The 25368-nt window shown below is 33.9% G+C and overlaps 4 protein-coding genes across 8 annotated transcripts in view; 1 reads left to right on the forward strand and 3 right to left on the reverse strand.

Annotated features, from left to right (window-relative positions):
* Nucleotides 1-1897: 1897 nt before the first annotated feature.
* On the reverse strand, nt 1898-3464 carry LOC138315556 (uncharacterized). Its single transcript, XM_069256663.1, has one exon. It carries the CDS (start codon nt 3446-3448, stop codon nt 2357-2359), a length of 1092 nt encoding a protein of 363 aa, XP_069112764.1. The 5' UTR covers nt 3449-3464; the 3' UTR covers nt 1898-2356.
* Nucleotides 3465-4084: 620 nt separating this feature from the next.
* On the forward strand, nt 4085-8193 carry LOC138315557 (CCAAT/enhancer-binding protein gamma-like). 2 transcript variants are annotated; one of them, XM_069256664.1, is made up of 2 exons: nt 4085-4243; nt 5770-8193. In XM_069256664.1, exon 2 carries the CDS (start codon nt 5847-5849, stop codon nt 6240-6242), a length of 396 nt encoding a protein of 131 aa, XP_069112765.1. In that variant the 5' UTR covers nt 4085-4243; nt 5770-5846; the 3' UTR covers nt 6243-8193. The 2 variants fall into 2 exon arrangements, with proteins under 2 accessions (XP_069112765.1, XP_069112766.1); XM_069256665.1 differs by lacking the exon at nt 4085-4243 and adding an exon at nt 4819-4917.
* A 445-nt stretch (nt 8194-8638) lies between these two features.
* Nucleotides 8639-16160, reverse strand: LOC138315555 (large ribosomal subunit protein mL38-like). The gene is made up of 8 exons (XM_069256662.1): nt 15976-16160; nt 13937-14059; nt 12954-13162; nt 12332-12450; nt 11929-12087; nt 10418-10554; nt 9820-9907; nt 8639-9060 (listed from the first exon to the last, which is right to left on the reverse strand). Exons 1-8 carry the CDS (start codon nt 16124-16126, stop codon nt 8859-8861), a joined length of 1188 nt encoding a protein of 395 aa, XP_069112763.1. The 5' UTR covers nt 16127-16160; the 3' UTR covers nt 8639-8858.
* Nucleotides 16161-18119: 1959 nt separating this feature from the next.
* LOC138315559 (protein broad-minded-like) overlaps nt 18120-25368 on the reverse strand; it is a 34190-nt gene continuing 26941 nt past the window's right edge. For all 4 annotated transcript variants that reach the window (XM_069256669.1, XM_069256668.1, XM_069256666.1 and 1 more), the window contains 8 exons: nt 23735-23869; nt 23025-23108; nt 22766-22835; nt 22249-22370; nt 21661-21815; nt 21222-21362; nt 20496-20684; nt 18120-20227 (listed from right to left, as the gene is read on the reverse strand). In XM_069256669.1, coding sequence (XP_069112770.1) covers nt 20114-20227; nt 20496-20684; nt 21222-21362; nt 21661-21815; nt 22249-22370; nt 22766-22835; nt 23025-23108; nt 23735-23869 — 1010 coding nt within the window. In that variant the 3' untranslated portion in view covers nt 18120-20113. The remainder of the gene's footprint in view (nt 20228-20495; nt 20685-21221; nt 21363-21660; nt 21816-22248; nt 22371-22765; nt 22836-23024; nt 23109-23734; nt 23870-25368) is intronic.

A 25368-nucleotide genomic window follows, 5' to 3' on the forward strand; every position in this document is an offset into this window, starting at 1 on the left:
GAAAAAATATTTGATGTGAAATTTACTGCCGTGACAATTTATTTTCCATGCAAGTGCTAATTTATTTTTGTCAAATACAAAATTAGCTTTTGTAAGCCTTATTTGCAAATGTATAACAGACAAAATTGAATTTTTGTACAATATAAATATACCACATGTGGAACAAAGGAGACTCTCGTTATTTTATCTTCTATATTCAGTTTTGGTGTTCTGTAACCATTGAAATTTGTCTATAAAATGAACTTTGTCATGAATTTAGACCTGTGAAAGATAAGGTGAATAACAAAAACTTGTTGTGAATAGCCACGTTTTTTGTTTAAATCTAAAACCATTTAAAGAAGTAACAAAAAACATATTTGTCCACACAAAATTGTAAATTTCGAGTAAAAAAAATCACAGATATAAATAGTGTTTAAACTTCCAGATCACTTTTCAATAACCTTCACATGTTTAAGTGCTCTGTTGGTTGATGCCATATTATGTTTCATTTGTTTGTGTTTATCTTTTTACTATCTCCTTCCTTTTAAACCAAACAATCAGAATGATATTTTATAGTGTTATCAGGATAACTGTTCATTACTTAGACTTTATTGGCAGTGGCGGGATTACTTATTTACATTCCACAATGCATTTGTGTCAGTACACATTTTATGCACGTGGTATTCATTATATCAGTTGTAATTTTCCAATTTTGTAAATTGGTGAACAGAGGAATGGCATGTGATTTAAAATCGTTTTTCAATTGTTCGTCACGTTTTCAGTAATAGCATGATAGATATGTATCTGCCGTTTTTTTGTTTTTTGTTTTTTTCCCCTCTCAAATATATCATATTCCTCAAATATGGGAATTTGTTATCGTTTTCTGAGAACAGTTTTGTGTAGTGATGACCAGTTAACGTGGCCTTTGTTTTATTGTTTTGAAAAAAATGCACATCCTCATCTTATAAGTCCAATGTACCTGTATAAGTATATTTGTGGATATCTTTTTACTCTTTTTCATGTTGATATTTTTTCTTGTTTTTCGGCAAAATCATGGAGTTTTAGTACAGATTATTTTCTTTTATAAGAAACCATTTTGTTGATAGTAAACAATGTTGAGCATCATAATGACAAACTGAGTTCTGTCAGTAAATCAATTATGGATTATGATCGACTCGTCAAAGCAGGTCAGGTTCGAACGAGTCCAGCCTATGTGTCAGACTGGTTTCAAGGAGTTCTCTCAGCATTTGTGCTCACATCGTAGTCTTCAAGTCAAAGCTTAATTATCTCCTCCTGTTATGTGTGTGTGTTCTTTTTTTTTAACTGAAGTTTGTTTGAATAAACCTTGGCCTGGATGATGTGGTGACATTGAGAAGTACTTTGTGAGTCCTTTCAGTCGAGCCCATGGAAAGAGAGTATACCACATTAGATTGTTGTTAAAAGAAAAACGTCACAAATCGTTTGATGTACAATGTTTACATGTGACATGTTTTAATTTACAAACAGAATGTGTGATGTGTTATGTAATAGAATATTTTTCAGTGCAAATGAAAACGGTATGTAGAAAAGTCATACAGAGTTGTGATAACCAACGTGTTCTGTTCAATTAGGATACAAGTAAATGAAAAGAATTATTATAACAGCATGTGTAGTTTATTTACCATCACCCATCTGTATTCTTATATATCTCTATGCTATATTTAAAAATGGTAGCAAAGATCAAAATTATGCATTTACCATCACCAAAAAGTGTTCATATATATTAATTAACATCTAATTAAGACAGTATATCAATATATCAAAAGTAATGCATAAATGTACCGCCACCAATTGAAGAGTGTAGTGTATCAGTCTGTATCTTTACTTCATGTTGATATATGTATGATAATGCAACGTGAATCAAGACAAACTAATATAATTTGATTTTTCAAGTTTTATATAACATATTCTAAAATGTATACCAAAAGTAGAAAAACTAGCAAGAAAACACTGTAAATGGTTTTCAACAAAACATTTACCGTAAACTTTACCATTGGTCTCACATTTATAAGATCTTTCGCCACAATGTTCGTGTAATTGTCTACAGCATTTCTCACATTTGTTCACATCAGACAATACACGAGAGTTCAATATAAAAGTTCCGGCCCATAACTGGTCCCATATCACATAATGTTGATGATGTTGAAGATGAATTTCATTTCCCAATGCCGAAGGGACAGTGTCCAACTTTGATAGTGTCCATTTAACGTTACATGTAGAAGATTTGCTGCCATTTTTTCCAGTGCCATTACTGTTTCTATTTTGATAAGCATCACTACTATACAAAATATTCACAAAGTCTGAAAATTTATATACACAATTAAGAGTCAGTTCTCTGTCAGGATTTCCCGATGTCAGCGACAAGTTTAAGAAAGTTCTCGGGTAAATTTGCGCCAACATTGACGAAAAGACTTTTTAAAACGTTTAGTTCTTTTGATAAAAGTTCAACTTTCTTTTGTAATGATTCGTTTTCACTTAGCAAACCTTCAACACGGTTTTCGGTCTCAACTTGTTTAAGTTTTGCCTTGTCTCTGCTTTTCCTCACAGCAACGTTGTTTCTCATACGCTTATCCCTGTATTCTTCACTTTCCTTATCAAGTTGGCGTTTCCTGCTATGTCGGATGGGACCACTACCGGCAGGTTTACGTCCAGGTCTGCCCCTGGGGAGGGGACCACGAGGTGAAATTGGCTCCGTTGAAGATGAAGATGTACTTGGAGTCGGTGACACTGGTGCCGGAGTGCGTGGGGGCGTGGGAGGGGCACACGTCGTTGTTGATGGTGTCAACAAACGAGTGACCGGCTCCAGAAGCACGTTGTTTGACTGGCAGGTGGGCAGCCCCAAATCCTCCGGTTTAATGGTAACAATCTGTTGCCACTCCACCTTTTCGAGTCCCAGAAGATCCTCAACAACCTGTCCTTGCTGCATATATTCAGATTCTGGTTGAGCACTAGGAAACGAGAATTCTTTGACACCCGGGCGAGTGTTGTCATTCACAACAGTGTTCTCGGTTTCTAAACTGCTTGCGGTCTGACCACCCTCAAGATCAAGAGAAATATAGTCCTCCAAATTGGTCTCACCAATAAGTTGGCTATTTAACAGTTTGTCTATATCTACTGAGTTCTCCAACATAGGATCCAGGTCGGGTAACTGTATTTTTTCTTCCTCTCCATTCACAACAAAAAATGCTTTCTTCAGCTCTTCAATCCCGATGTCGTACAAACGTGGGGATTCAGGGCCAAAAGTGGTCAAGTTTCCGTTCGGACATGGTGAACCTGGGAAGTTATTGTCATTCACTGATAAGACTGGAATATCCAGCGCCTTGCCTGTTGTTGTCAACAGGTTTGACTGGAACACAGACCGAGGTCCGTATAGCACACGCGAATCGCTAAGATTGCGGTTAGAGAGGTTCTCACTCTGATTGTTAGACATACCCAATGACGATACGCTCGCCAGTGGTTATATTTATATCAAAACACCGCGGACTCAGCCTGCATTCATACGCCAGATCAATCCACTTTCATTTCTTTCATCCTTGATAATAAGGAAAATGCAAGCATGCCTATAATGTTTTATATTATTGAGTAAAAGAAAATCACAAAACTAGAAGTTGTCACTTTCGTTGAAATCATATACCTGATTCTTTAACCGGTGGAACTACATTTTCTTCATCGCCATATTAATTCAGTGAATTATTTTATTTTTAGTATATGAGATCATACTGTCCTATGATTGGTTATATTTTTAGAAATGACGTTTGCCTCGTTCTTGTCAGTGGAATATCCCCATGTTCGTTTAACCTAGATAAAAAGTCGCTATCATTTTTGTGACGTCAAACAAATTCGAGCAAGTGCGTGAATCAGTAAAATTTTGTGATCATATTTTGCCCGTAAAGTTGAATTTTATGTCTTTATTCCATCATTTATATAAATAATGTAATTATAGGCAATTTAAATTATAACATAAGAAAATAAATTATTTGTGTCTCAAAAACATAAGTTTATAAGAAAACATTTTCATTAAGCATTATTGACCAATCAAATGTCGAAAAATTATCAGGTGCGTTGCCTTGTAAGTTAGGGGTTTTCCGTCTTTCATTGGCTGATTCGCTTATTGCATCACAGTTATTCTGTGTAGATTATCAAGCTCTGTACTTTCTGACCAGGTTTACAGCTAAACGAAGTCAACATTTGAAGGATAATTCGACATTTATTAACTTATTACGAGGTGATTATAACTTCAATAACAATTAACTTTTATTGCAGACATGTTTTCTGGTTACAAAATAGCATAAATCTGGTGTAAATAACAGGTTTTTGTCACGAAAGCAGTGAATTTCCTTCCTAGGTTTCTGTTTAGCTTTGATTTGCATATGATGTCGCAATCATTTTGTCCACGACAACTTGTTTTTGCTAGAAATTTATGATGGTAGCTCACACTGCATATTATCCTGGAATAAGTCTAGGAATAGTTTAGCCTAAAGGCGTATTTGTAGTTCATTGTTATGTTGTCCATCAAGCTGATGTTTTGTATCTGTCACTTGTGTCAAATTACCATGGGTATTTCATCAGCTAGAATGATGTGTACGTTATTCGTATTACCCAGTTTTTCATTTCAATAGACTGTTGATATTGATGATTTAAAAAAAATACAAAGGATTACGAAGTGCAAGTTACGAGCTTGCCAACCACTGTTTCAAGCAATGTAAGTACAAGTATATTATAACATGCTTGGCATGGTATATGGAGTATGCTTGACATGGTATAAGCCAACTTGTGGGTTGTTGTGTCTTCAGGGCAAAGACTTGAAGAAAGGAAGAAGAAATGTAGCGAAATACAGGGTTTGAGGTCCCGAAATTACCCACCATGATCCATCTGATGATTATGACGTCTTCATTTGACGTGAGTTTCATGACGTTATAATCAATGGAAGGTGGGACTTCATTCGGTGGTAAATTGTACTTTACCCACATCGTTTTGGTATATCAGAACCCCCATATTGGATTGTGTTTATTATCGGTGACCAGGTAGCTGAATCAGTAGAGCATCAAGCAAGTGTTCTGAGGTCCTGGGTCTAAACCGTGGTCTGGTCACTACATTTTCTCCTGTCCTAATACAGTATCATGAAATTCATGCAAAAGACCAATAACCCAGTAACGTATTTGAAAAAAAAAGTGCTTGTTATCCCAACTCAAGTAGAGGAATTTAGTATAGGAGAAAATGTCAGATTCTGCCACACTTCTCCTTTCTTTCTCAAAGTGTTTGCCCCAAAAGACACAACTTTTAACAAGTTTGCGTATCCCAATGCTTGAAACAAGCTAGCATACTGATGATGACTGTAAGCTGATTCTTCAGCAGGTATCTCTCCCCTTCCAAACCTTGCACATCCATATTCTGTATTTGCATATTACAGAGTTAGCTGTCATTGCGGGTAGGTATTGATTGTGACGTCATGTATTTGCAAGCGTAACGTCATACATTTCGGAGAAAACAGCGGGATTTGCTATCACAAAATAATGACGTAACAATCGATACCTACCCGCAAGAGAGCTATCTCTGTAATATGCAAAGACCGAATAATGGCCCCGGCTGTTAGGTCGTATAACAAAGTAAACTTAAATCTAAATTGTATCTTTATTTTTAAAACCATGCAAATTAAGGTAATAATTTAATTAAACATTTATTTGTTGTCCTTTTTGGAATCTACCTATTTTTGTGAAATATGTAATAAATTTTCCTTTTTTTTATCCACAGGTTCCCAGGCCTATAGACAAAAATTCAAAAGAATCGTTAAGCAGAGCCACATTTTTTTCAATTAATTTCTTATAAACATGCCACCTAAGAGAAACATGGATTACGAGAGCATGTCCGACTCTGATGATGACATCCATCAGTTGGATGGAAACCATACCAAGAAGTCAAGGTACCAGAAAGGTAGTGATGAGTATACAAAGAGGAGAGAAAGAAACAACATTGCTGTCAGAAAAAGTCGCGAAAAGAGCCGTGCCAAGGCTAAGGAAACCAGTGAGCAGGTCAACAGGCTGCGCTCTGAGAATGAAATGTTGGAGCAGAAAGTTCAAATTCTCTCCAAAGAACTTAGCGTTTTAAAGGATTTGTTTTTAGCCCATGCTGGAACAGTTTCTCAGGGCTGTGGAGGGCAAGTCAACTCTGACATCAAAGGAGATGCCTCGACGGACCACGAGTACTCCAAGATAAATTCCCAGTGACTAGAGGCCCAGCTTCGACTTTTCTTTAAAAAATGGACATTAGTGGAAATGACGTTGTGCAGTAGTGTATTTAATTTTTTCGATAAAATACAGAAGCGTCTGTTTTTTATCAGTGGGTTCTTATAGCATTTCTTGTCCTTTAATCAATCATCCATATTTAACAATTATTATTTAATCTGCATCAAACTTTTAGATTATCATATAAATGTCATCAAAGTACCGATACTTGTATTATGGACATCCTTCATATGTGTGGTAACTTCATGTATAATTAATGATTGTGAATATACTGTGAATATCTCCTACTGTAAAAATCAATATCCATATTAAGGGAATATTGATCATAATGTCATGTTTTTATTTTAATCAATCTTAAAACAGCTGTTGTAAATTGTATTTTCTTCTGGTCACAAGATTGAATTGATTTTTCAATTACATTGCAGTTATATGCACCATTTTCTCTCAAACAATAATTAATATTCAAAACTATACAAAATATTTTGTCAAGAACTAAGTTCCCTTTTATCTATAAAAAGTTCAAATGTAGCCAATAGTTAATGAAGTTTCACAATGCAAGGGAAGTAACAGTATTTCTTTAACAAACTTAACAAATTAAAATGCTTTGTTTAATATTTTTTGGGGTTTTCATTAACCTACCTATGAAGTTGTCTTATTCTCACATTACTTATTAATGGTAATACTACTGATGTACTATAAAATGTGTGATATGCTATTATTGTTAGTGTAGATTTTCATGTTGCATTTTGTGTGATAATGATTATGGACTTAATGATTTATTGTCGACATTTTATGTGAAAAGTTTGTTAGAAGATTATCATTTACAAATCCATAATTGATAATCATTATTTTTTTCTTTTTTAATTAATTGTATTATGTTTTAAATCATTAGCCCAGTAAGACAATTAAAACAGGCATCATCTCCATTGAACTACAATTTCTTGTAATTATTTTTTATTTTTGTTATGTTATTACAATAAATTTCTTTTCTTCTCACGCCATTAATTGAATTTAAGATTTATTTTCTTCCCAATGTAGTTTACTTGGCACATTGTTTTAATTTATATCAATTAGGCTAAATATTTTGAGACAGTCTCATTAAAACTTAATAAAAGAAGTACATTTTTTTTCTCAAAACATCTTTCTTTTTTTATATAGTCAGAAACCCACAGTAAATTTAACTATGTACATGTATAAGGTAAATAGGACTTTAGGTTTAAATCCAATTTATTGAATTATAAATTATCTTATATCAGTAATAATCTTATACATTATGAATAAGTTACCTTATACCATTTGTATTTTGCTTTTCATGTAGCCAACTAATATTTTGAAGTCATTTATTATCTTTTTTGTTATTTTCCTTTAGTTAATAGTTTGCACTGTAACTAATTATAACATGTTTAATAAATAATGGGTAAGTGCTGTGGGGAGAGTGGGTGATATGGTTTAATTTGTACATGTATGAACTAAGGGAGACAACTACATGAAATGATGAGGAACTACAGTGTATGGTTATACTTATCAGTATCTTTAAAAGTCCTATTGAAGAATCCTATATACACATAAATCATCTTGCACTTATATGTCAATAGTCATATGCGTTTGACCTTTTATAAATGATATTAAAATTTATTCATGGCTTAATTATTGATTGAATTAATCTAAAGCCAAACCCAGTGACAGTAGACGACCCAGTCTACCATATATATATATTGTATGCTTAGTAGTAGTGGTCAGCCCACAGAGACTTGACACAAATACAAATCTTAAGTGTATTGAATATTTCATATACTATATACACTATACATGAGAATTGTGATCTGTGTCTAGTACCTGTAGTTTGTATATATACAAAGCAAGTGTATTCTTTATACCTTGTCTGTATGCATGTTTACATAATCATGTATTAAAGTGATATGAATATACGAAATGTTTTGTTTTTAATAGTGTTAAAAATAAATTTTGACTGATTTTGATCTCAAAACACCAAGACACAAATTGTTGTATTTAAGACCAAAAACAATTTAGATTGGCCAACATGACTTCCTTGGCAACATAAACAATTTGTGACATTACATCTGAAAGTAAGCTTCACTACTATAGTACGCAGTAAGCCACTTTATTTTCGCGTATATTTATATTTCACAACTTCAGCTTATTTCAACATATTCGTGAATACATATTTTTTCTATCAAAGGCTTTGCTGACAATCGTGCATTTATATACATATTTTATACAATTATTCAGGAAATGTGCTCTCTTATAATTTATATATATATAAAATTAATAGAAACTTCGCATTTCGTCAAAAATAAGTGGTATACAGTAGGTAATTTAATGTAAAAATAAAACGAATTGTAGAATTTTTAATCTTTATTTGTTTTTACTCTGATACATACCTCACACTATTCACTCATACATATTTTCCCACTTTTTAAGTGTCTTTTTTTTTCTCTTTTTCTCTGGTTACATTGTTCTTAACTCTAAACACTCCACATACTCTTCAGAGATATTCGATATATTTTACTGTGAACATCATTTCCATAAATTGTGAGCAGGTTGCTCCAAACATCACGACCCTAATTCACAAATATATCATTTCATGTCTTCCCAGTGCATTTCACGGAGACGTTTGTGTTTGTTTTTCAGTCGGAGCCAACTTGGAGCATATTTATCCTGGACAATGTTGGGATATTTTGGCGGTGGTGGGGGTGGAGATAAGGGTGATAATGTCTTTAATCTCTCCTTTAGTACTTCTTCATTGAGATCCTTCACATCACGGTATCTGTCAAGGTATCTGTAAGGGTTATACAAAAAAGTCAGAAAATATTTTTATTTATACAGTGTGTACATTAAATTTAACATTCTCAACATCATGATTTGGTATTTGCAAGATTTGCTTAATATTCATAGCTACACTTAATGTGAATTAATCAAATTGCCTTAAATTGAGCATACCAAATACTATATATCTAGTAAAACATCATATTGTACTTGTGTCTATTTAGTTTGATTGGCTGAAATTATGAAACATCTAGAACACTTCGAAATTCCCAAAGTGTGGAAAATACTGTTGTATGTTGAAAAACAAGAACCATTGATACAACATCAGATAGACCATGGTAGACCGCAGAAAAAACAACAACAATGTTACATAGTATTGGACATAAAACTGAAATGTCATTTGCATTTTCCTCTATATCGTTAGTAAACCTAAATCGCAAAATGCAACCTATACTGCACTTTACAATGATGAGGTCAGGATAGCAAAATACAGTGATGAGGTCAGGATAGCAAAATACAATGATGAGGTCAGGATAGCAGAATACAATGCTGAGGTCAGGATAGCAGAATACAATGATGAGGTCAGGATAGTAGAATACAATGCTGAGGTCAGGATAGCAGAACACAATGCTCAGGTCAGGATAGCAGAATACAATGATGAGGTCAGGATAGCAGAATACAATGATGGGGTCAGGATAGCAGAATACATTCTTTTTACCTACCACTATAATTGCATTAGGTTATTGCTAAGATGTCCTATAATGGAACTTACAGGTTAAAGGGTTTTGCCTGAGGGAATTTGTCTTGTTTTGGATGATAGGGTGACGGATGTATGAACTCAAATAATGGCTCCTTCATTTCTGAAATAGAAGAAAACATTTCTTGTACAATGCTCAAATATCTTAATTAAATTATCTTTAAACCTCACAGAAACCAAATTTAACATAATCAATCATTTAAGAGAATTGTATATCAATATAATAAATCATGCCAAGCTGTGTTATTATCCATGTAAAGCTGCATAAATATTCATGTAAAGTTGTGTTATTATCCAAAGCTTTCTAGACAAAAGAATACTTTTGACTGTATAAAATTTTATCTACTTAGAGCAGTGAACCCACAATCTAAACAGTTCAAATTGAGAAGAATAAGATGTTTTTCCTCTGACAATTCTGCCCAGATTGTGAGTTTTATATGTAATTTCCGGACTACTGGTGGCCAGATAATCAGGGGTCCACTTGTTGAAAAATCCTTAGCCCTGAAAAAGCAATCAACCAATCAATTTGAAATCCTCAACGAATGAGTTCAGATGCATGGAGCCAAGAGCTTCTGAATGTGACTCCTAGAGGGGCTGTTGTAAGCTTGCCTACCTAACTTGTCCCAGAATGTTTTGGTGACAGAGTTGTCCCACTCGCTCTGGAAGAAAGCCACCGATACAGGTGTAATATCATCTTGTAGGTTTTTATAGAAGGTTGATGTCTGGAAAGTTCGCTGCTGAAGTGACATACTGAAAATACAAATCAAATAAAGTTTGAGTATTAAGAATCCTCCATTATTTTGTGAAGCTAATGGAAACTTTTCAATATACAACAATCATGATTACACACATTAAGGTACACATTGCTTTGAGAAAGAAACTACCTGGTGATGAATAGATTTAGAAAACATTAAATGACATTCTGCCCTTTCTGACCACTTACTACTGTCAGACAAAGTTTCCATATAAAAATATTAAATTTTTCTAGTTCAACTGAGTATGAAATATAGAAAATTAAACAAAGGACTTATTGTGTATTTGTAGTGTTTACAGCACTTGAAATTTTGAACAGACTGTATAATGACATGTTAATTGGTGTAAAACTATTGCTATCAAATTTTCATATATACAGTCAAACCTCGATGTATCGAAGTTCAAGGGACCGCCAGAAAAACTTCGAAACATCGAGACTTCGAATTATTCGTGGTTGAAATTAGACCGATGTTTTTTTTTACCATGACCAACTGTGGTAGTTGTACATGTCGTCTCCGTTCCATAAACTTTATAATCATTGTATTTACCACAAGCAAAACAAAATAAAAATGAAGTATGCAATTAATCACATGTATTGCTATCGTTAGCAATACATACGAATATTATAAACAAGACTTACGTGTACCAGGCCTAACCCATGTACAAGTGTTCGTTTGGTGACTATTTAAGCGATGGTTAATATTACGGAATGAATATAAAAACGAAAACACGTTGTAAAAACGAAACTAAAAAGGAGGAACCGAAAGCGCTACAACACCTACAAAATACTTAAATTTAGAATGATCGATTTGCTCCAGTATTTATGCCAAAGTTGTGCAATGTAACAGTTTTGAGTATGAGTTACTTATAATGTGGCTCGCTATTTACCGTTATTTACTAACTGTATCTTTGCCGTACTAATGATTTAACACAGCTTGTAAAAACAAAGCACCGGGATTGGTCTGATTAGTGATATTAATTATCTTGATGATATCAAGCTAGCAACACAAGCTGTCCTAATCCCTATTGTCCAGGGAAGGGCCGTCGCGAGACAGCTAGGTGTGACAGCATGCCGCGGGGTATCGGCGAACACCTGATCTGTACAGGTAAATTTTTATTCGAATCATCGAGTGTCAGTTACCTATGATCCTATAACAAATGGTCCATGAAAAAAGTTCGATACATCGAGAACTTCGATTCATAAAACTTCGATTCATACATGGGTTAGTTAGTAATGTTATATAGTGAAGAAATTCGGGACCAGACAAAAACTTCGATACAGCGAGAAATTCGATTCATCGAAGTTCGAATCATCGAGGTTTGACTGTACGGTCAGAATTACACCCCAGGATGTATTCTATGTCTACTTACCAATTGTCTGGCATCTTTTCTTTAGAAAAATCTATTTCTTTTTCATGTTCATACAACATAAACACATATCTGTGGAAACCTGTACCACGAACAGGGAAAGGTGGCAGGTAGCTACAGAGTTCTTCCCCTTTACTGACATCATCACCCGGTATGTTGCCACTTTCAAGAAAATGAAGATAAAATTGGGTAAATTTTATAGAAAAATGAAATCTGATAATGTCCCTAAAAATGAGTATTTGATAATATTCACAAACAGACCACATTTTATCCCGGATAATGAAAAAGTTCTCTTTGTTGAAGTTTTAGATATATAATCTTTAAGATAAATAGCTCTGATGGGTTCATAACAGAAATAGTTCACTGTCTGTGCACGTGTGTATTAGGTGATCTTAGTACAACTCACACAAGCCAGTGTAGGTACTCTGAATCATTGTCCTGGAGGTGACTGTCTGGAGCAGTCAGGGTCAGTGTGTAGAATTTGTCAGCAACAAAATCATATTCTATCTGTGGCACAGCTTCTGCCTGTCAACAAAATATACATAAATTTAAAACAATGATAAAGAAATGAAATAAATTATTAAGATGTATATTTTTTTTATTTTTGTGGCATTTCCTCTAAAACGTAATGCTTTATTATATGGCTTAATATAGATCTTTCCAGTCAATGTTTTTGTCAATAAAGATACTGGTAAAAGTTGTATTAACATAGCTAGAGTATTATATTCATTGAACTATGTACTCTAAATGGTTTTTTGTTATTGAATTTTAACACCATCAGTTATCCTTTGCATTTAAGGGACATAATTATATAGAGAAATACAGTAAAACAGCTATAACAAACATCTGTGGACCAAGAAAATTACTTTGTTATCAGCATAATTCATTATACACATGCTACGAATTACAAACAGATTACAAGAATATTTTACTCATTGTCAGTGTGTTCGTTATAAACATGTATTACTGTATTGATTAATATAAAACTTGAATATTTAATAATAAACATTTTTCAAAAGCTGTATGACCTCTGAAGGAGGAATCGTATTTCCATTGTAAACAACTGTCACTGATTCACTGTCATATTCATAGCAGACATTGAGAGGGAATTGTGGGTAAAAGAAGCAGCCATGGAATAGGTCCTGATACAGGCCGTAATGCTGTGCTGCGAGACACATGTCCCTACTCCAGGTCGACCGGTACCACAGGTCATGGATGGACTGTATCACTGTCTCATCTGTCATAGAATGAAGAATAATACAGAAAAATCAAAGAATTACATAAACCTAAACTTTGTTTACTTTATGGCAATTATGAAACAATAAAGTCATACAGATATAACATTTATACCTGGTATATAAGTTATGTATGCTCAGATGGATGCCTGCTAGGGTTCTCACTGAGTAAGAAAACCGGTGCACCCCTTAATGCACTGATAAAATTATGAGACACTCAGACAGTACTGTATCACGTATACCAATACTAACAACTTTTGTTTACAGATAACATTCTCTTTAACAATATCATAATCATGCAGCTAGGGTCATTCACAGAATGTACCAGGTTTTGAACCAAGGAGTGGAGAAAATTCAAAGTACCCAGAGAGAAAAACTCCATTAACATATGTGCAATTAATATACCTACTGCTGGCAACTGTTAAGTCTGTTTCACAAGGATAAAGAACTAACAACCCATGGGTTAGGGACTAAAGCCAGAAGGTTCTGTGATCTATACAATCTGACTGCGGAAATCATGATGTAGTACTTTGTTTTTAATATACGTTTAAATCCATTACTTTTTATAGAATTAAATCAGCCACACTATATTAAGTTTTGTTGATGTAAAAGAAAATAAAACATCTTTAATTGGAGCACTGCAAATTTTGATTTAGTGGTTTTAAAACAGCTGATCCTGTTACTTTACAGCTAGCTAAAACTGAAGTGATGATCATTCAGAAACATTACATCATGTGTTAATCTCTGTCAGAGAATATAATTAACTCTGTACTTACCATCTTTTTCAAACAATGACTTCTTTTCTGATTCATCTAATTTCTTTTCAGAAATTTCCAAATCCTTAGGTGTTGGTTGTTTAAATCCAATATTAACTACCTTGGGTTTTTCTCCAGCTAATGCTGTAAGCAAAAATGAATAACAACTTTAAGAATATACACATGTAAGCATTTCTTTGTTTGTAATTTACAAGATAAAGTTATTTTTATAGGTATTGTCCATAAGCTAATTTAAAAAAGGTATAATTGATTGGACCAGATAACTCACTTTTTAGCGCTACATTTAAAGACGTTCCACTGCTGACAAATCAAATGTTTTTTTCTTTATCAAAAACAGGGGCAGACAAAAAACTTGTGTCTTTTGGGGTGAAGACTTGAAGCGAGGGAGGGGGGATTACAGTAGAGTACTGTACAATTTTGATTCACCCAAGTACAGTACTGTACAACTTTGATTCACCCAAGGCATTTATATTCTACAAGTTAAGCAATTTTGTGACAAACTTATACAACAATGATTCATCAAGTTTTTTTTAATAAGTTTCACAAATAAATATTGTCAAATGCTCAACAGAATATGAAACTTCTGGCGGTCGAATTTTGTTTGCAGGTAATTCACAGGTATTCAGCCTCGATGAAAGACAGGGAACTTGTAGAGAGGCATTAATGAGGCTCTGTGCTTGCGATGTCTGATAGGGGTGTTTTAACCTCTTATACAAACTAGAATTTGAACTCCGGTTGCATGCACAATTAAAATTGTATTATTTAGAAGTTAAAATGCTAAAAAAAGGTATAGTTGATGGAGCCTGGATGATATAGAATTTGGTTTTCTCTTGTGGTTAAATGCTCAATATATATAACTGTTCATAGTATGATATGAAAATACTTGGAGTTGAAGGCCAATATTAAAACTGAATTGGCCTTGTATCTGCTTAATCGAAAAATTTATTGAACACACACAATCAGTTGGAGGCGAACTTGCTTGGGTGATATTTCAGATGATTGTTCAGTCTGCTACTGAAGATGTTGACATTTGGTGTACTCCATAAGCATTAGGAAGACCATTCCACAGATTTACGACACGGCTTGAGAAGTTTTTGCTTGAGTTTAGTCAAAAAGGCTTCTTAAAGATTGTGTTGGCATTTCCTCTAGTTGCTGTGTATGTTGGTTTTTGGAACATCCTTCTTGAGTCTTTAGAATCTGTTTTATTGATGATTTTGAAGGTTTGAATCAAGTCGGATCTATTTCTTCTATACTCCAGCGTTGGCGGATCAAGTTTTCTTAGTTTCTTACCGTATGGGAAGTCCTTTAGGGAGGGTATCCTTTTAGTTGCACTTCTCTTGACATTTTCAATAGTTTTGTTTATCTTTTTGATACATAGATGACCATATAGTAGATCCATACTCCAGGTGGGGCCTTACCAGTGTCTTGAACAATGTAGTGAATATGACTGGATCCATATACCTATACCCGAATATTACCCCATGATTTTGTTTGATTTCGCTGTTGTGTTATTTACAGATTCAGAAAATATTAATTTATTGTCTAGAGTCACACCAAGGTCTTTTTCAGATGTTTTTTTCTTAATTATTATCTTCCAATTGTTTTCTCCAATTATAAGTGAATTTTGATTTTTTGTTTCCATTACCAACCATATGTTTCCACTTTTCCACTCCAACAATGTTAGAGGTATAACTAATTAAAACAGTTTTGAAACATTACGTCGTGTCTAACAAAGTAACGTCCAATGAAAAACGGCTGATCAGTCGACTCTCATGTTATGGGAGTAGCACTTTTCCAGATTGAGTTACATAAGCCAGGTGCACTTAGTTATGTTATCTATATGCTACAGTATAAAGGACGGTAACAACAGAATCCATCTTGGGAAAACTAACAGTGAGAAAGACCAGGGAGTCACAATGGATAACACCTTGAAATTTACAAATCAAGTCAATAAGTCAAAGGGAAATGTTGTTTTTGACACTGACCGAACGTCAACTAATAACACCACTTTCCCCTAATATCTGAAGAAAAATAAGTACCTGCAACTCGTTGTTCATATGTCATGGCTTCCTCTGGACGTTTCCCACTATGTCTCCACTTCCATCGCTGTCTAACGTGTTGCTTAATGACCCCATCTGTACGTAAAATATTCCTTACACATGCCGACCCAACTCGTATGGAGGTCGCCATCTTGTTTGACCTTGGGTTACCTCCCCTAGATTATTTTTTCTTCGAGTTACCTCCCTTTGGACGTAATCCACCAAATGTAAAAGTGTCGACATATCATTTTTTTTGCCGTGAAAACTCCAAGACTGAAAATATGAAAACTGATGGTTTCTTTATTTGATTTCTTCTGTAAATTACTTAATGGATTACTTTGTGCAATAATTTTATGAGAGGCTAATACAAATTTGGTTTTTACCAAGTTAAAGCACCCCCTTGTGTTTAAAGCCACACTATACGTAACTATCAACAAAATTTCAAGTTAAATTCGACTCCGATATTGTTAGTATTTGTAGATGTAGTTGAAATTAAGATATATTAAAGAATATTTGTAATGATTTTTTAATAACTTTAGTACAGCAGTTGCTGAAAGTCGATACATGTAAACATGCCTTCATTTTAAACTGGTCGCCATAGAAGTTACGATTATTACCGAACGGAAGTCGGAAAGTTCATGACCCGTTTTCGGAAGAGTTCGGACAGACGTTACGTAGTAACGGTAGTCACATGACGTTCTCGGCAACGACGTTACAATGTCGGCTAACTTCGGCTTGTTTGACTAAGTGGGACCCACCTAGCGATGTTTAAGATTTTTATCAAAGTATTCCGAATCATAATCGCTCATCTTGACTTTGATTTAGTCCTCTCTCTGCATGATTTACAACAGGATTTTTTTTCAACATTCTCCTAAATCATGAAAAAAATAAGAAAGATGCGGATATTGGGCCTTTAAGTGCCCTGGGCAAGTATAAGGTTGAATATGTAATTGTTGAATAGATTTCGTTGAATTTGTTGAATATCTTGTAAAATCATTTTTTCTTTTCTATTTGTAATGAAATAAACTAGTAGACATTTTGTATATCTGTAACAGGAGAGGAGAAAATGTAGCGCCCAGACCGGGATTCGAACACGGGACCCTCCGAACACTAGCCGAGTGCTCTACCGACTGAGCTACCTGGTCACCGATGATCGACCCAGTCCAATCCCGCTACATATGATGTTTATCAATATCTAGCTTGATGTTTTAGGATATCATCATCATTAGATAAAATACATTATTTATGTAAATATATATATATTGATTTGTTTGTACTGTTAATATGTAAGGAGAGGGTGTGTATAGGCATGTTACCTGTTGCCCAATTCTGATAGTCTTTAACATCCGACAATATAATATTCTGAAATGAAATATGGTAATTTCACCGCAGACATAATGAAACAAATCAGTTGCAACCTAAATTTGACAACACAATATCTATACACACATGTTACAGATCTAGAGGTTAATTGTTGCAACCAAATAGTATTTTTCAATATTTACAGTTTACACTGACATGGACTCAATAACTATAATGATAGCACAACACGTGCAGTGATTCTATTGTTACGAGAATAGTCGATGGCGTAGCAACGTGGGGTCATGACCCCACTTTTGGTGAGAACATATGAATGAAGCAATTCCAATCAGCTGTTCAATCAAATTCGTTGACGATGACGGAAGAGAAAAAAATACGAGTATTTTAATAAAAAAATATGCAACTGCTGCGAGAATAAATTATATTCATTTACGTGAAAAACTGTAAATATAAGGAATAGATTTTTTTATTTTGTTGAGGTTGTGAGGGTATAATGATAATGGAGCATGTGTAAATTATGTAATCCCGGCGAAGCCGGTTTACATAAAATTTACACGGGCTCCATTATCATTATATCCTCATAACCTCAACAAAATAAAAATCTATTCCTTAAATAATAGTAAAGAAAACGTTGTGCATGGTGAAGAACAGTTTGTTACACAATCTGTCATTGTGTTTAGTTCCTAGAATAGTCTGCACGTTTTCGTGAAATCCAGTTTTATTAAGTTCTCTGATACACCCTTTTAAGCTTTTTAAACTTTCCAATTTACGTTTGTAACAGCACTAAAAATGCATGTACTGTACATAGAAAATTCAAAACATCATTGTAAATTCTAAACAATATCACTTTATTTCGGAATGTAAATCCATCCATTAAACAAATAAAATATGTTGATCAAATGTTTCATATAAAATTTAAATGTTGGCAAGTACATGTACTGTGGTATTAGTTGGGATTAAAATGATTTTGGTATGAACACGCTGACATTGTACATATTAATTGGACAGATGTCAGTAAACCATTTCCTTTATTATTTGAACATGAAAAATTGCTTCTAATATTGCAAAGCAGCAACATAAAATGATTTATATACTTTGAAACCTTGATAATCCAGACACTTTTGATCCCAGTCTAAATCTGCACACATAAAGTACAACCACAGGAGTTTGACTCTATAGACATTTTTTCTTTCTCTATGTTACAGTGGTTTAAGCAGATACCCATATCAATTTGACATGCACTCTGGTTTAGACAGTCTGTTGTACCACAGGCGTTTGGCTCTATAGACATTATGTATGTAATACTGTACACATACTATTACATACATAATGTCTATAGAGCCAAACACCTGTGGTACAACAGACTGTCTAAACCAGAGTGCATGTCAAATTAATATGGGTATCTGCTAAAACTTACAAATATTTAGCCTCACAAAATATAGAAGTTTTTTTTTATATCTATAATCCAGACCCTGTTGATTCTGTATTCCAGCCATACTTTGGTGCCTACATGTGCTTTCTTTACACTAGTAAGTCGACTTTGTATAAATCTGCATCAGATGCATTCTGGTGTAGTGTAAACCCAAATCTACCCTATTTGGATAAGATGAAAAGGATAACAGGGGTTTTCATTGTCAATAAAGGACAGATAATTGATTTCTTCAAGTATTTATCTTATGGGTTATAAAGTGTGGGCATACAAAGTTTAACAAATCTTATGAACATATCTCTCTATTGTATACTAATAAATAATACAAGTTAACAATTAACCTCCAATTGTTTCCTTAGGTCTTATATTCTTTATCAAGAAATGATATACACCTGGTACATGTACAAACACATTGTGTGAACAAGTACATTTAAATTCAGACTCTCTATAATACAGAATACAAGCAAGTTGAATTCTTCAGTGCCCGGTTCAGTCAACTTAATTGTTTGCTTTATTAGGAATATAGAAATGCAAACATAGAACTTTTAGAAGTAGATGAAGTGAAAAAGTAAATTTGATAACTTCACTTTACCAACAGCTTTGTGATCATATGTACGGTATTAACAAATTACAACATGGAGGGAATGTTATGTGGACGGATGTAATGTTTACAAAATTATACATGTAATTCTCACTTCACAGAATACACTCTGATGTATTGGATTGTACTCAGAGATGTATCAGAGGGAATAATAACTATACATCAACAGTTGATTATAAAGGGATTCCACAGCTATATACACCATTATAACATAGTAGAATGTACTGCACAAATCGGAATCGTATAACAGGTAAGGGAGATTCACATCATGGTCAATTTCAAATATCTCGGGACTGTCCAGGGACATCATATCAAAAACCATATACCGGTACAAAAAAAACCAACATTTTTTCTATAATTTAAATATATTCATTAAATTAAATTTATGTAAATTAAAAAAGCTATTAACTATTCACAGTACTATTACATGTATTACAAAAAAATAAATTAGATTTAAATATCACAGTATAATAACAACTTCTTTTTGCCTTTGATTTTTTCATATAATCATTAATCATTTCTAAAACCATAAATATAAAATCTGATGATTTTTCTGAAGCAATGAACTACTAAATTGTTTTTTCTCTGCACATGATTGTGATGAATTGTGAAAATTTTTATGTTTTACATGATGACATGATTTTATGAATTCAAAATAATAAGAAGAAAATATCATTGCACCAATTTTGAGTGGGACAAAAGCTAAACTTGTCTTCGATAGTTTTTACTTATCAAATGTTAAGAATTTGTTCACTAGATAGAAGTTCCCACAACCTTGTATTTTTTCATCATGGCTTTGATATGTTCAGCATATCAGATAGCACAATTTTTCTGTAGCGTTTTTCCAGTTCATTCATAAATCTCAGATTTGAAGACACATGGAATCCCTCCAGAGAAGTTTCCTTTAAAAAAAAGAAGTTAAAACTGCATTAGTCAGTTTGGGATATGACAATGTAAACTTTCATAAGATGATACCTGTATATTTAATCATTAGATTACAGGTCATTTAATTAAAAAAATAACAATATTTACATTTCAATCCAGGATAGCAATGAACTACCAGAATTACATAAAATATTGGGTCAAATCCTAAAAATAGAATATTGTATGCTGTCACATATATTGTAAATAAGCCTCCAAAAGACACTTGTTTGAGAAAGTTTGTATTACCTTAAGGAAGATGATGAGATCTTGAGTCTGCATGTGCTCCATGATACGTTTCTGTAGATGACGTAGAATCGCCACACACATGTATACCTGGTAGTCGATTCCCATCACAATACAGATACACACATAGTGACAGATGTCCTGCCAGTCTAGGTAGTCCCAGAAACACTGCTTCAGCCAATGTACACAGATCTACAACACACAGTACTATTGTAATTATGTCCCGAAAATCAACCCTAATCAATAAATGTATATTTTGTTTGTATGCTTTCAGGTCTTCAAGCTATTGTTATTTATACATTTATAATTTTACTTTTATTTGAAGTTTGTGTGACCATATTTTGAGAGTATGTTTGCCTTTCTCATTGTTTGAGACCCACAGTTGATTGCACTACCGTCACCCAGTGATAAGTGTAGCAGAGGATAACCATGGGTCTACAAGGATTGTCTTTTCATGCTAGCAGATACTCTTACCTTAACATTATAGTGCTACCTCACAGAAGAATACTGCTGAAGACTCCTATGTATCGTATCATACTGACTACTGGCGAATATTTTGGGTAATCAAAGTTTTATAGGTATATGATTTGTATTTTTATGATAAGTGTTGACTATCATTTGTCAACATGCTGATGATATGTAAAGGTACAGAAAGGATAAAAAAGGTTTCTAAAATATAAAAGAGCAGAAATTCTTACACTGAAAGAATCTTTTCGGAAGGAAAGTTACCTGTGCTGGTGTGTATCCTGACATTCGAAAGGCAGAGGCCACTAGGGGGAGCTCTATCTGTAGGATGAGTTCGATGTTGTGACCGGTACTGGAGAACAGAGGAGATATACCGCTGGACATTAGGGCACTAGGCAGATGAACCTGAAGGAATTACAAATCAGTTTTACCTGTCAGGAGAAGAATTCTTTACCAACAAGATAGCATTCACACAGACAAAAACTACAGCAGTATACCAGAAATAAGTGAAACATTCTTAAAATTCTATTTAATTTTATATCATCCATTGATTCATTAAAAACAGAACTTCTCTTTTAATTATTGTAAAGACAGCAACAACTTCTCACATTAACGAATGGCTGAAATACTATACATGGTATACGCTTTATTTGTTACTTTCATAATGTTTGATTTTTACTTGAAGTAAACATAAATGACTTACAGAAGAGTGGAGTCGGGGAGTCCAGAGATAGCCTGAACAACCAAATGTGGAGAACTTGTAGAGAAACTGCCAGGATTTCTCTATGTTACCATTAAATATGAGAAACACAGTAGCAGCAAACCAGTCAAACCCAGGGTAGTTACCCTGTAGGAACTCTACGCACGGGTTAAGGAACTAGAATAACTGTATATGTCAATATGAGAAACTGAGTATAATCAGAGAAACATCTCATCTAATGTGTTAAATTTCTTGCAAGGACAATTTCACTTTATTGTTTTCCTGTTAACTACAAATTTGTACTTCAACAAAAACATCATTGATAATATTGATAATGATTGTACTTGTATTATCAGTACTACAGGTGGATTATGTTACATTCAATGTCTGTATACACATGCACATTAGAAATACCATTAAAACTGACTTCCATATTGATATTGATATCTACCACAAGCGTGGCTATAATTAGACAGTTCACTTACTTACTTTTTTATATTAAAAAAACGAAAACTATTCTATATACTATAAAAGTTACTATAATATGACCATTAAGACACTGACAGTAGCTACACCTTGTGACAAGGATACTGATGTTGGCGTCTGCTGACTTCTGCTGTTGCTGTAGGAAACAGGCACACTGTTTGATCAGGTGTGTCAGCTTTTCTGTGACGTCTGCCGATGTGTGGATCAACTTCAGGTGTATCCCATACCTACAAGGACACACAAGGCAATGGTCATAATCAATCATAGGTCAATAAGGCAAAGGTCATAGTCAGTCAAAGAGCATATAAGGCAAAAGTCATATCAAGCAATGATCATAATAAGTCAAAGGTCATATGAGGTTAAAAGCAACAAAATAAGATGTACCAGTAGTACAAACGGTCTTTTAAATTCATTCTAATGCTCATTTAATAGTTATAGTTAGAGAAAGCATTCCTATTCTTAAATGTGAAATGAAGTGGAAACAATAACAGTACCTGTATGTCATTAAAATATTGAATGTAAATGGGAAGAAATAACACTAATATCCAATCTGACTATATTTAAGAGGGAGTGTAAAATTACTACATCAACAGATAAGTAAAATCCAATCCTGTGAACCTACCTGACAGCTATCTTGATGCCAAGTGTCTGGAGTGGAGACAAATGAAATGCTTTCACAGCACTGTCTGTACCTGTATACAGATCAACATATCACATTAGAATATACTTTGAAGAAAAGTGACCTTTTTTTTTTTTTTTTTCATTTTATTTTTGTGATAAAAATGGGTAAGGCGAGCATAAAAATCATGTGTAGCAGAGCATGAGTAACTAAGAATTACTGTTGTTGACCTTACATAACTTGGCCCAGCAGACAAACTTACCAGTGTAATCCAATAGCGGGAACACACACTCCTCTGGGACTTTTGATAACTGGGGAACACAGGTTTCCAGCAATTGTTGTATAACTACAGAAAACAGGAAAAATATCGTTAGCACAACTACGCACCAAGTACACTATTGATATCACTTTTATCTCCAACCAACATGACATTAAACACACCTGCATATATTTTGGAAATTAAATTGTAGCTGTAATAATTCACTAATGTTTAAACCATACAACCAGTAACTGATTGATACGGGTGCTGTGTGAACAACCTGACTTGAGTTTACGTATGTCAAGTGAGCATCTGACTTTCAAAACATCAACATTTAAGCCACTGATACAAATGTAATTTACTTCCAATTTTTAAAGCTAAAATTCAGTTTTTTGGATTTTCTTGTGGAACAGACTGTCCCGAGTGTAATCTGCATGATTAAGGTCTCAGTACCCATTCTTTTGAGATGTAGCATTTCTGACTGTCCTTGACCTTTGACACTTACCCATACCCTTGATCTTTGACACTTACCCATGCCCTTGACCTTTGATACTTACCCATGCCCTTGACCTTAGACACTTACACATGCCCTTGATCTTTGACACCTACCCATGCCCTTGAACTTTGACACTTACCCATGCCCTTGATTTTTGACACTTACCCATGCCCTTGACCTTTGACACTTACCAATGCCCTTGACCTTTGACACTTACCCATACCCTTGACTTGGTCTGACTTGGCAATTATCATCTTAGTCAGGATGTTTTTACATCTTTCCAGCCATGTTGTCTTCCCACGGTCAGCTTTGAAACTCTTGGTGTTACTAAGGAACTTTGTAAGGTCGTTTTCTGTAAAACAGTTTTAAATTCAAATAAATCTGTGGAATGTTGTAGCTCTGTGAAACCAAAGAAATGTATCCAAAATGAATCATTCCTTTGCCAGTAGTAAATGTATCTCAAAACTCCTTACCTGCACAAACATTGCGACAGTCAGTCTTATTAGTCAAATAAAATTTCCATATCCAATACCAATTAATTACTTATATCTGTCAAGTATCTTAAAGTTGCCAAAATTCATGTGAGTTTGCTAAGAGTATAGTAGTGGGCATATTTTCCTCTGGATATATGTTTATTTCTCATTATATAGGGATATTATATCAGAAATAAGGAGAATATTAAAACTTAATTTATGTTTATCCCATATAAAGTGAAAATTACTTGGGTGTCAACTCAATATATTGAAATTCATTACTTCCGATTTAACCAAACTATTATCATTTACACCTTGCACCTGAAACAAAGAATGAAAGCTCACAGGTTCTCTGCAATCATACAATGTTTTGCAGTTTTGAAGTAAAAGCAGAAACTAAAGCAGAATTTTTGTTCAGGAATATTTGTACAACTTATACTCTGGAAAATATGGTAATAAAGCTCAACTTTGATACAATGTTTATAACATATGTTAATAATCTCAATATAAACATGGTAGCAATCCATGTCAACAGTATGCATCAAACCTAATGTGAAGTTACACTGGTATACAGTGTATACTAGTAGTCTAGACATCATAAGAACATATTTAAGTTGATGTGAAGAATATAATCTGCTTTGATACACTTTTCAGATTGAGGTCAGAACCTGCAGACAACTGAGTAAGCAGAGTGTACAGGTGGAAGCCTGATATGATTGACTGAATATAATGTCATATATATGTACACATGTACATAAATTATGGTAGACCACATTTGAACATAAGTTACTAAATGGAATCCTCATCAGAAATATTTCAATACCAGGATATTAAAGATTCAATTAAATTTACTATACCTGTCTATATATACAGGAGCTGTGACCTTGTTGAATGAAGGTCAAGGTCATTCATTTGAACAAACTGGATAGCCCTTTAAGTAGCCTTTCAAGTATTGAGATGAAGTCATTTGAATGAATAGTTAATGCATGACTTACGACGACGGAACACAGTGACTCTAAGTTGTAAAGTCATTTTGAAGGTCAGACCTTACAACCTAATCAATCTTTAAAAAATATGCACTTTCTGTCGGTTTGAATTTAACCTGATATTCTTTCATGGCATATTTTTGTAACTAAATGTACTTTAATTCATTTATCACATAAGAAAGTATCCTTAAGATTTCAGTAAAAATCTTACTGAGTACCAGAAATCTTGCAATGCCTTCCTATTGAAAATAAGCACAGTCTTGGTTTATTGATATTAGCCCCTGACTGTGAACCACTTAAATCAAGTCTGTGCTATTAAAATGGCAATAGTTTATAGAACACTGTGAGTGCAGTTTACAAAGTGCATTAAGGGAAGGGGGCAGGGTTACACT

This window comes from Argopecten irradians, chromosome 2 (genome assembly GCF_041381155.1).
Source record: "Argopecten irradians isolate NY chromosome 2, Ai_NY, whole genome shotgun sequence".
NCBI classification, from domain to species: domain Eukaryota; kingdom Metazoa; phylum Mollusca; class Bivalvia; order Pectinida; family Pectinidae; genus Argopecten; species Argopecten irradians.

Bases quoted from the DNA above. Each gene is read 5' to 3' on its own strand.
- LOC138315555 (XM_069256662.1), bottom strand. From the start codon at position 16,126: ATGGCGACCTCCATACGAGTTGGGTCGGCATGTGTAAGGAATATTTTA. The intron at 12,451-12,953 runs GTCATACAGCTT...TTTTGTTGACAG, and splicing joins ATACGATTCCTCCTTCAGAG to GCAGAAGCTGTGCCACAGAT. The intron at 10,555-11,928 runs GTAAGTAGACAT...TTGTATTTTCAG, and splicing joins GAAAAGATGCCAGACAATTG to TATGTCACTTCAGCAGCGAA.
- LOC138315556 (XM_069256663.1), bottom strand. From the start codon at position 3,448: ATGTCTAACAATCAGAGTGAGAACCTCTCTAACCGCAATCTTAGCGAT.
- LOC138315557 (XM_069256664.1), top strand. From the start codon at position 5,847: ATGCCACCTAAGAGAAACATGGATTACGAGAGCATGTCCGACTCTGAT.